At 42.0% G+C, this 11108-nt stretch overlaps 2 protein-coding genes across 2 annotated transcripts; one reads left to right on the plus strand and one right to left on the minus strand.

The window, feature by feature from the left end:
- Positions 1-2504: 2504 nt before the first annotated feature.
- On the minus strand, positions 2505-5296 carry dnajc12 (DnaJ (Hsp40) homolog, subfamily C, member 12). The gene is made up of 5 exons (XM_070977640.1): positions 4931-5296; positions 4223-4301; positions 3762-3901; positions 3520-3664; positions 2505-3228 (listed from the first exon to the last, which is right to left on the minus strand). Exons 1-5 carry the CDS (start codon positions 5006-5008, stop codon positions 3146-3148), a joined length of 525 nt encoding a protein of 174 aa, XP_070833741.1. The 5' UTR covers positions 5009-5296; the 3' UTR covers positions 2505-3145.
- Positions 5297-5769: 473 nt separating this feature from the next.
- Positions 5770-11108, plus strand: sirt1 (sirtuin 1). Its single transcript, XM_070978129.1, has 9 exons — positions 5770-6166; positions 6592-6717; positions 6902-7137; positions 7248-7400; positions 7742-7889; positions 7977-8056; positions 9107-9290; positions 9460-9987; positions 10248-11108. Exons 1-9 carry the CDS (start codon positions 5821-5823, stop codon positions 10535-10537), a joined length of 2091 nt encoding a protein of 696 aa, XP_070834230.1. The 5' UTR covers positions 5770-5820; the 3' UTR covers positions 10538-11108.

Below are 11108 nucleotides of genomic sequence, written 5' to 3' on the forward strand. Positions count from 1 at the left end.
GACAGAGGAAGTGCAACCCCCGGCACAGGAAGTCTTCTTCTTCTTCACTGAGGTTTTGTGGCAGATCGCATCTTTGGTTTGACTACTGCCACCCTGTGGTGTAAATTATCTCCTGTAAAGTCCGCTTCTCCAGTTAACTTTTTATTTCATCATCTCATCTGTGCACACTATGTTGTGCATATTCCACAGTTCCTATTTTTTCATGTTGTTCCAAGTGGATTCTTCCCGATAATTAAAAAAAAATGCTGATAATGTTACTGTGCAAATCAGATTTAGTGAGTTTTCCCATGGATGATTTCATTCATCTGTGTTTTCTGAAAAGCTGAACAATACTGACACACCGGCAGCTGTAGCTTGCATGAGGTTGGGTAACAAAGCCCGCAGCTGCATCTGTTTGTAACCTGCACCTGAACGCTGCATGCAGATGGTAGTTATTCCTCTGTTTTCCTGATCAAACTGCAAAACTGTCTTATTGCTTCTAATTACTTATGTTTCCAAAGAAAGCAGAGCACACGTGCGCACATGACTCTGAAATGTTTGCAGGCTTGTCATCTGTGAGTCTTATTAACGCCCCCTTAATGAATTTCTCCCCTGATCCAGTTCATTCAATCACTAAAAGAAACCCCTGCCTGTTCACTCTGCTGTTATATTGACTGCTGTGACTGATGCTGCTCTCCTCCAGGTGGAGGCGGTGCAGCACAAACGAACACAGCCGCTTTCTGAAGCTCCTTCATTGAATATGAAAACTGATCAGCGGTGTTGAAGCTGCTGGAACACGTCCAGACATGTTGTTGACGGTGTGTGATGTCACGGCTGTTTGCTGAACAGCATAAAGAGAGTAAAAAGACTGAGTCCCGCTGTATTACTCAGGCTGCGCTGCAGCGCCTATTCACAGGCGCGATCCCACTACTGAGCGGCACGGGGGCTTTGACCTGCTCCGTGTCCGACCTGGGCCGGTGCACCCCTCCTTAGGCGACCTGGTACTCCCGGGCTCCCCCAGGAGCACCATATCGATACCGAACTTAGTGCGGACGCCCGCTCGACATAGCCCACTGCAGCTCAGAGCCCCTGAGCTCAAACGATCCGCCAGCCTCAGCCTCCCAGTGACTTGGATTACAGGCACGCGCCACCGCACCCGGCGATAGGTAGCATCACTCATTGAAGTTTTACCCGGTTCAAGTGTGACGTCATCAAAACCACAGCGGCATCTAGCAACGAAAACTTGCAACTGCAGCGTTTCAAGGCCGCGTCGTATTATCACAGCTTTGCAAAGCTAATAAGTTGAAGTGTGTTTCAGATGTGATGGCCAGGCTCCAGCGGTCTCCATACAGCAGCGTCTGTTATGTTGATATGTACAGTTTAAATCAGTTTTAAAGGTATAATCATAATGTCTTTACAAATGTTATTCATGTCATCGGGGTTCCTCTTCCTCCTCTTCCTCAGGCCTTGCTCTCTCTGAAAACAAGGTTCCTCAGAGATCCATTCATTAAGTAAGAGGACGTCTCTTCTTGGATATGGATGGTTTTGAGCAAGTCTTTCACTTGTCTTACTTCAGTCCTAATCTTAATGAATCGTAATTAATATCTGAGGACCTGGATGAGGAAGCATAACAGATGAGTATCATTTGAAGTAAAGAGCCAAGCAACATACATTAAGACCAACATTACAGCTAATATGATGATTGTTTCCTCATGATAATATACCTGAAACAGTTCCAGCTCATTTTTCCATTGCTCTTTAAATGCTTTGTGGACACAATAAGACAGAAATAACTCACTTACAACATGTATACATGTAACACCTGGAACCCAGCCTCTACTTCATAAGCCCACACAGGTCAAAAAGTAGTACACTTTAGTGTATTGGAGATATAATTTAAGTATAAAAAAGTAATTACAAGTACACTTTTACCTGTTGTGCTCACTTTAAAATATGTGTGACATGAAGTTCTACTTAAATGTATTAAAAATTACTATACTAACTGTACTTTATTGTAAGTTGTACTTTTAAAATGTGTACTAAATTACAAGTATTTGCAATAGTAATAATGTTAAAAATTTACATATTTTCAAGTCCTTTGTCATACAATATTAACATGCTTAATTAGCATGCGTTTGCTTCATTTTAAGTATACTGAAGTATATTTCCAACACAAGTGGTATAATACAATACTGCATACAGTAGAGTGTGTACATGAATCCAGATTTCCACTGGTGCACTTCAGTACTCTTACAGTTTGTAAAAGGTTGTGCCAATTTAGCAACTATTTACACTTCTATGCACACCTTCACTTACTCTCAAAGATTACTCAAGTGGTACTCAAGGACTGCGTGAGTACACTTAAGTATACTTGAAGGATGACAAGGTGTGCATAGTTCATTTTTTCAAAACATGTTCACCTGGGTTTGCTTTAGCCTTCAACACATTTTACAGTTCAAGGTCTGACATGACTGATGGACATATCATCTGCAGCTGGGTGAAACATTTTCACTCATTTCTAATTTACTCACACAGGTTTGATTTTTTTTTATTTTTTATTTTTTAAAGACCTTTAACAATATCAGTAACAATATCAACAAGATGGTTGGTGTCAAATAATTCAAATTTCTGAAAATACTTTGAGTTACAGTGAAAATAAGGGAAATTCCACAAGCTTACATAAATCAAATTTTGTACGTCTGTTTTGGCTCCCGTTTGATCAAAAATGGAAGTCAATGCTCTAAACTCATTGCAGGTGCAATGCTCCGTAGCAAACTGAATGTTTTATTTTCCAATTACAACACATTGACATTGAAGACATGAAATAATGCACATAAGCAAAACAATATTCATGGCAAGTTTCATTTGTATGTTTCCAACATCATGAACCTGACAGCAACACAAAAAGACATTAGATCATTAAAGGTACTCCAGTTTTAGGGATGCTCATATCTCCACTGTGTGGCAGTGAAGATAATTTCAAAGAATGAGCAAGACTAATAGCAAAATAAATAATTCCCTTAATCTAATCTGCGACTGTCTGATTCTTGCCTGACCAACTGTTCACATTTAGCATTCACAGCCAGACTATGTTCACAAGGACAGACATCACAGTTAACAAGACACTGCACACAAGCATTTAAAGAAAATTTAACTGTTGACATATTTAGATTTCATAATTTCTAAACCTCTGGAGCAGATTAGATGGTGAGTCGGCAGCCCAGCGGAAACGTCGATGGCAGTAATCACCTGAGCGATAAAAAGTGTGTTAATTTTACAGGATTTAATACTGTGCCAACAACAACAACAAACAAATCCTTAGTGGTAAATTGAAATTAATTAAAGGGACAGAAACAGTTCAGACCTGCGCATTTAAAACAATGAGCAGTGTAAAATGGATTTGCTCAACACATTACAGTGCATGTTGTTGGCAGATCAGATTTCCATATGCGAAGTTTAGCACTTCTGAAGCATCGTGCGTTTAAAAAACTGGGTCTCTGCGCTTTGCATTACTTTGAGAACATCCTGAAATGTGCTTACTTGAGGATGGCACGGCATCATGTGAAGGGATCTTTGGCGCTTCTTGCTCAGCGTGAAGGTTGTCCGCTCGGGAGGTGACGGGGATTTCTGCCTCTGAGGCCTCCAACATCGGCTCCTTCTTATTTCTCACGGCCCAGTGCATTGACTGCAAACAGATGACCTCATGTATTAGCAGGCCTTCGAAGTCACACAGATAACACAGTATTTAGGGAAACTGATGTGAAAGTAAAGAGATGACACACAGTTTTCACAGAGTCGTTCAAGGCTTGCCAGTCATGAAATGGAATAACAACTCCACTTCTTTTCCAAAGGTCGTAGTTTTTTCGCTTGGTTTCGCTGCACAAAACCTCTTTGGCTTCCTGCAGCTTCTGGAAATCTGCCACTGCCAGGAAGAAAGAAAAGGTCGGGGTCTAGGACGGAACATTATGCGTGCAAAATTATGAGAAAAATGAATGACCTCTACTTTGCATGCACTTGTAAGCACCTCTGCATTAACATAATTTGCTTTGAAGTAAAGACATCAGAAAGAGGCACTAACTGTTTGTGGGAGAGGTAAGAAAAGTGAAACAAGATGACAAAAACATCATAAACATTTGATTTCAAAATCACACTCCTGGCTAAAACATTTCATGAACTATTATTCTTTTCATTTGTCAGCATTTGAAGCACAGTGTCACAGAAACGGTCCACATCTGTGCCATACCTGCTCTTGGGTTGTCCAGGTGTTTGTCTGGGTGACATGCCAAGGCTCGGATCTTGTATTCGTTGAGAATCTGTTCTGTCTGCGAGGTGAAACATTAAATAAACATGACCTACTGTTGTTAAACAAAGTATTTCTTATTCAGGAATCAGTCACTTATTTTCTTTTGAAGGGGCATTATTGTAAGACACAAAAGGCCACAAAACAAATCTATTATCACTGAAAATAACTATACAAAGTGATCTTCTGAACCTGCTCCATTTCACATATCTTGAAAATTCAATTGATCAGGTTTATTGTGGACCTTCAGATGAATTCCCATCCCAAATACTGCTGTTGTTTATGCTGTTACTTATCTGAAAAGACATTTAAATTATTCTGCTGTGTGTATTACATTAAGTTACACATGTAGGCATGACAAAGACAGAATGATCCAGGACAAATACTGCAGCTGCCTTCAAATACTGGATGACGCACGACTCACATCTGCTAAAGCATCAACAGGTTGGATCAGACTAACCTCTGGAGCAGAATCCCTGAATCTCTTGGTTATACAACTTACAGGTTGCTGATCTTTGGCGTGCATTCAGCATTTTATATTATCTTCTACTTCTGAACTCTTAAACCAGCATGTTTTGGTTTCTACGACTAGACGAGTAATATGTCACCCAGTAAATAGGCTGATCCTTCGACCCACTGGCCAGAACTTACCGACGACAGTTCATCACATCCTAATAAACCGTAGTAATCCTCCAGGTCCTCTGGTTTGCAGTTCAAAGCAGCCTCCATAAAAACCTGTGAGGAGACGTGTACAGCTTCTTGTAACGGAGCAGCTTAAGGATCTGCGATCCTGGATCACAACTGTTCGGTCCAAGAGACGCTGACGGGCTCCCCCTCGCTGCTGCGGTGGGTCACTCACCGGTAATATCCTCAAAGTTTATCTTGTTAATTCTATCGGCTTGCTTTGCGAAACTAATGGATAAAATCGCCAAATGTTTAAATCGCCAAGAGAGAGATCTCTCCTGGGATGAAGGGAAAAGTCAACGGCCTGTCTTCCCCATGTGACATATGGCTTGTGCTGCGTTCAGGTGTCTACCTAAAGCATCCTCTCAGCTCGAAATTTCGACCATTCTGAGGGGTCATGAAATAAACGCAAATGTAGTCCTTAAATATCTTGGAAACATAATAAATAATTGTGTGATAAAATTAGGTTTTGACGGCTGAGCTTCATAGCATATGTGGCAAAAATGGAAAGGATACATTTGCAAAGATTTGTTAATACTGTATTTAATATTGTAACGTGTATATGTTTCACAGAAGTGATAGAAAGTGTTTATTAATACGACTCACATAGTTTTATCGGAAAGTTTTCTTTAGACGTTTTACTCAGAACTATATGAAGCTATTCATAAGTGCTCGCCTTCCCTCGAATTTATTCTGACAGTGTTTGAAAGCAGCAATATTTTGTTATGGTTTTATGTCATCGACGTAAAAAGGGACGTTTGAGCCGGGACTAATGGAGGAGAACGAGTCACGTGCTCTATGCAAATGAGCCAGCTGTCCGAGAGGAAGGATCTGCTCAGCGGCTCTGCGGGCTGAAGATGGCGGACGGAGAGAGCAGTCTCGGAACGGCCTTTTTAGGCGCCTCCGAAATGGAAGAACCTGCCGCGAAAAGGTCGAAAATCAGTCCGTTGACCAACTGCGGATTCAAAGCCGCCAAATTAGAACAATTATCATGCGTCTCTGGAGCTACAGAGAGCTGTGAAGCGGCGGTGAATTGTGCGCAGCCAGCGGAGAAGGAAGCAAAGCCGGTGATGGCGGTAGAGCAGGCCCCAGCGGCGCTAGGCGGAGACAACAATGGACTGGGAATGCTGGTCTCCGAGCCGCACAAACCAGTTGTGAAACTAGACGATGGCGCTGTACTCGGGACGACGGAGGAGGGTGCTGGTATGAAAAGAGGCAGACATTTAACAGAGCTTAGTGTATTTCGCGGCTCGTAGTGTGTGGGAGGTGCTCGTTTGGACAAACTTAACCGGCGAGTTTGAAACTGAAGTTAACGTTTGCTAATGTTAAAACACAGAAACGTTAAACGTGTGTCTATGTCGGACGGCGTGTAACAGACTTCTCAACAGAGCAGCTTTAACTTTTTTTGTCGGTAACTCTAAAAAGTAAAAAGTGTCTGTGACCCATCTTGTTGTGACTTATTCTTTCCCCGTTCACTTCCCACTGAACTTTGTTAGCAGCCTAGCATTCGTTAGCCGATGTGCACCTCTGAACTTACCGTTACCGCGCGGATCGCACCAGTTATTGGAAGTAGAGGCCGCTTATCTCTGCTCATGTTTGTTCATTTTCCAAACTTTTTTTGTGCTCAGATGGATGGATTGGACATGGCGATCTCCCATCCAACGGTCTGGCTGTCACGCCGGAACACATCAATGAGGAAGATGACAGATCCTCACATGCGAGCTCCAGCGACTGGACTCCTCAGCCACAAATAGGTAACCTGGTCTATCTGAGCAGGATCTGGATAAAACCTTTCCTGCAGCAGCTTTTATCGTACTCCGCTGATACGTTGTATGCAGCAAGTAGGAAAATGTTTAAACTGCAACTTAATTGCATGCAGTGGTACAGCATGTAGATTTTAGAAAACAAGTCATACTCAGATGTTCTATTTTTGGACAGGTTCCTACAGTTTCATCCAGCAACACATCAGAGAGACCGATCCGAGGACCATCCTTAAGGATTTGCTGCCAGAGACTGTGCTCCCACCAGATTTAGATGACATGACACTATGGCAGATCATCATCAACATCTCAGAACCTCCAAAAAGAAAGAAGCGGAAGGATATCAACACCCTTGAAGATGTGGTCAGGCTACTCCATGAAAGCAAAAGGATCCTTGTGCTGACGGGTGCTGGGGTATGCATGTGCAGCAGTTTTATACAGCTGCACTATTTGAGTTCCCTGTGTTTGAGTGAATACGTTGTGCCAATGCTCACACTATGCTGAATGTATCCTCTTTTTTGTAGGTGTCAGTTTCATGTGGAATACCAGACTTTCGCTCCAGAGATGGAATTTATGCACGGCTTGCTGTGGATTTTCCTGATCTTCCAGACCCTCAAGCCATGTTTGACATTGAATACTTCAGACGGGACCCGAGACCCTTTTTCAAGTTTGCCAAGGTTTGTTCACTGTGTCCACCTGCTTTTGCTCAAATGAAAGTTTCTAACAGTGCATCAAAAATGGTTTGATTGCCCCCAACTAAGACCCTGACTTATGATGTGATAACAAACTTTGTAAAAAGTATACATTCAAAATATGTTCATGTCAACCTACATTTGTCATTAAAAAGTCCAGTTTGTGTTATTTATACAGGCTTTAAATGTCAGCAAAGATTGAGAAAAAAAAAAAAAAGTTTTCCAGATGAAGGGTGTATATAGAAATCATTACAGGAGTGATGTGCATGATTATATAAAGATTTGGGGGTAGTTCACAAATGGTAAATGCGTCCTGTTTGTTACAGGAGATCTACCCTGGTCAGTTCCAGCCTTCACCCTGTCACAAATTCATATCTATGCTGGATAAGCAGGGGAAGCTGCTGCGCAATTACACTCAAAACATTGATACGTTAGAACAAGTGGCCGGAGTTCAGCGGATTATCCAGTGTCACGGTAAGCGATGCAGCCAATAGATGGATTTTGCTTATTTTTATGTAGTTCTGTCCATGGTGAAAAGTCATTAATAACTTTTTATTCCAGGTTCCTTTGCAACTGCATCCTGTCTCGTCTGTAAACACAAAGTGGATTGTGAAGCTATAAGGGAAGACATCTTCAACCAGGTATATATTTGTTCCAAACTCACCCAAGATAACACATAGACATGTACTATTTGGACACAGCAGTTTTATTGAAGTCAAGTTATTGCATGAAAATAATCCTTAACGTGTCACTAAGTCTTGTGTATGCATTGCATTTGGTGTTAACACTGATTCCAGAACTTTAGAGGTACAGGAAATTTGCAGGCATGGGGCAAACATGACCAAGAGTGAAACTAAAGAAGAATTGACCCTTTTCACAGCAGATGCTTTGACTAAAGTAATTGCTGTGTTGCATTATTTGCTGGAAGGGAGCCATTGTTAATGTTACAAGCTGCACCTGTAATTTCCCTTCTCAGAGAAGTAAAAAGCTCTGCTGTGAAAAAAATGCTTGAATTTAACTGAAGAACTATGAAAAGAAGAGAAGATTCTAGTCCTGTGTTGCAGCCCACACAGCTACAATGTATTGTAAATCTGTATCACTGTCATTAATGCTGTCCAGACATGCTGCAGTTAAAACACTGTGATTGGAAGCGTCCACCTGTGTCATTAACTCCACACTCAACTGTGAGCTGGTAGTCGTGGAGTTGTATTAATTACACAGTGGAAAGGTGTTTCAAGCAGTCTGTCCATTCTTAGTAACACACTATGAATAGTGCTTGGAGCGGGTTTGTTAGCAGCAGCAGTGATCTGATATCCTTAACTATGCTTAACTAGATACCACCAGTGGTGAGGGGCAAAATGTGGAAACATTTTTTCTGTGTTTATTTTGTAATTTGATATTCGAGCATTTTTAAAGTGTGATGTAGTTTTCAGCTTCAGCACAAACTGACTGCAGTGGTACGAGATAATAGAATGATGCACACCTTCTAGAAACATCTGTCCCCAACAATTTTGCACCATCTGTCAATGTACGACTGTAAACCAGTTTGATATACCTGCCTGCTTTGAGGACATTGGCTAGTTTTGTGGATATTATAGACCTGCAGTCCTTATCCACGTAAAGATAAGATTTGGCATTCCTTTAACGCATTATCTTAGTATAAAGGCTAATAAAATTAATTCTTCCTGCAGGTTGTCCCCAATTGTCCACGGTGTCCAGATATTCCCCTGGCAATCATGAAACCTGACATTGTCTTCTTTGGAGAGAATCTTCCAGAAATGTTCCACAGAGCCATGAAGCAAGATAAAGATGAGGTGGACCTCTTGATTGTCATTGGCTCTTCACTTAAAGTCCGACCAGTTGCCCTCATACCAAGTATGTTTCTTTTTTCTCTCTCTCTCTCTCTCTCTCTCTCTCTCTCTCTCTCTCGCTCTCGCTCTCTCTCTCTCTGAAAGATGCATGTCATAACCAACATGTTTAGATTGTGCTTGCAGTAAATCCAGACGTACAGTACTTAATGGTTTCCCCTCTCCATCGCACCCAGACTCCATTCCTCATGAAGTGCCTCAGGTGTTGATCAATAGGGAGCAGCTGCCTCATCTCAACTTTGACGTGGAGCTACTTGGGGATTGTGATGTCATTATCAATGAGCTCTGTCATCGGTTGGGTGGAGACTTTGAGCAGCTCTGCTACAACACTGTAAGACTCACTGAGATCACAGAGAAACCCCCACGGTTACCAGAACAGCCACCAAGTGAGGCCTTGCCTGCTTCCAGCGAAGCCGCTCAGGAGGAGCAGAAGCAGCACAGTACAGACTCAGTAACTAAGCCTTCAGAGGAGACAGAAAGTCTGAATGTCACAGAGACTGCTGGTAATAATGTCACACCTCCAGAGCCTTGTCCAAATGCTCAGTGTCCCAGCGAAGAGACGGCTGAGCCTTCAGAGTTAACTGCAGAAGACTCGCCAAAAGAGGAGACCGCTGAAGTAAAGAGCCAAACCTCCAACCTTGAATTTCGTAGACGATGCTGGATGAGTCGAATCAACAGAAGTCCGATCAGCAAACGGCTTGAGAGTAAGCTTTAAACCACTATGTTAGACTGTTTACTACAGTATGATTAACAAATCTATTGGAATGTGTTTGAAAGTGAGACATGGGTGTGTTTAAACACGGGCGGTAATCCATTCATCCCATTGATTAAAGCTTTCCTCAGGTTTTCTTCATGTAGCAGGCAAATACATGCTGATCCAAATAGTTAGAAATGGCAGCGTCATTGAGTCCAGGCCCACAGACAGATTTTCAGCACTTTCAACTATTTGTATTGTTTCCCACAGCAGGCCAGTACCTGTTCCAAGCACCAAATCACTACATCTTCCACGGGGCCGAGGTTTACTCTGAGTCTGAGGATGAGACGTCGAGCTCCTGTGGGAGTGACAGTGACGAGTCTGAATGCAGCGCAGACGGGGCTGAAGAAGACAGCGAAGCGGAGGACACCGGCGCACTAGCAGCGGATGGAGAGACATGCCTCAGAGACACAATACAACACACTTTAGCTAATGAGGCCACATCAAGTGTGCAGACAGACAGTACTTCTGAAAAGACTCTGAGCACCACGCACCTTTAAATGTAAAGTACCCAGTCGACAAAGCACTAATTGTCTTTTTATATATATATATATATACATATGTTTCGTATATTTTTGACTCATCAACCTTACTATTGTTTTTCATAAAGTTGAAATTGCGTGACAACTTTGTGTGAATATGCAGCAAATTTTGTTTTGTTTTTTTTCCCCTCTGCCCACTTTGGTCACATACATTGTGTCTGAAACCTCATACTGTATACTACTTACTGAATGGAATGCAGTAGTTGTTTTTGTCTGTTCAGGATTGATCTCTCTCTGCTCATCTCATTTTGCATTCACATTGTCAGAGATGTAGCAAATGCTCTCATCTGCTGCAGCGTGCCACGAATGCAACACAGATTAAGCTTTAATTCCTAAATTGCAGTCATTACAAGCAAAGACATCAAACGTCTCGGTCTATAGTGGGACGTCAGCGGTGGTCTGATGATGTGTCGAGAGCTGGTTCATGTTACCGTTGGGAAAAATGTAAATATGTAAGCTTACCGCCTGCTAAATAGTATGTACTATGAGTTTCAGACACATGCATAAATCTTGAGATGGTTTACTTGAA

Source organism: Chaetodon trifascialis, chromosome 13 (assembly GCF_039877785.1).
Source record: "Chaetodon trifascialis isolate fChaTrf1 chromosome 13, fChaTrf1.hap1, whole genome shotgun sequence".
Taxonomy (NCBI): domain Eukaryota; kingdom Metazoa; phylum Chordata; class Actinopteri; order Chaetodontiformes; family Chaetodontidae; genus Chaetodon; species Chaetodon trifascialis.

Bases quoted from the DNA above. Each gene is read 5' to 3' on its own strand.
- dnajc12 (XM_070977640.1), bottom strand. From the start codon at position 5,008: ATGGAGGCTGCTTTGAACTGCAAACCAGAGGACCTGGAGGATTACTAC. The intron at 4,302-4,930 runs GTAAGTTCTGGC...TTCACCTCGCAG, and splicing joins GATGTGATGAACTGTCGTCG to ACAGAACAGATTCTCAACGA. The intron at 3,665-3,761 runs GTGTGTCATCTC...ATCTGTTTGCAG, and splicing joins TGAACGACTCTGTGAAAACT to TCAATGCACTGGGCCGTGAG.
- sirt1 (XM_070978129.1), top strand. From the start codon at position 5,821: ATGGCGGACGGAGAGAGCAGTCTCGGAACGGCCTTTTTAGGCGCCTCC. The intron at 6,167-6,591 runs GTATGAAAAGAG...TTTTGTGCTCAG, and splicing joins GACGACGGAGGAGGGTGCTG to ATGGATGGATTGGACATGGC. The intron at 9,988-10,247 runs GTAAGCTTTAAA...TGTTTCCCACAG, and splicing joins GATCAGCAAACGGCTTGAGA to CAGGCCAGTACCTGTTCCAA.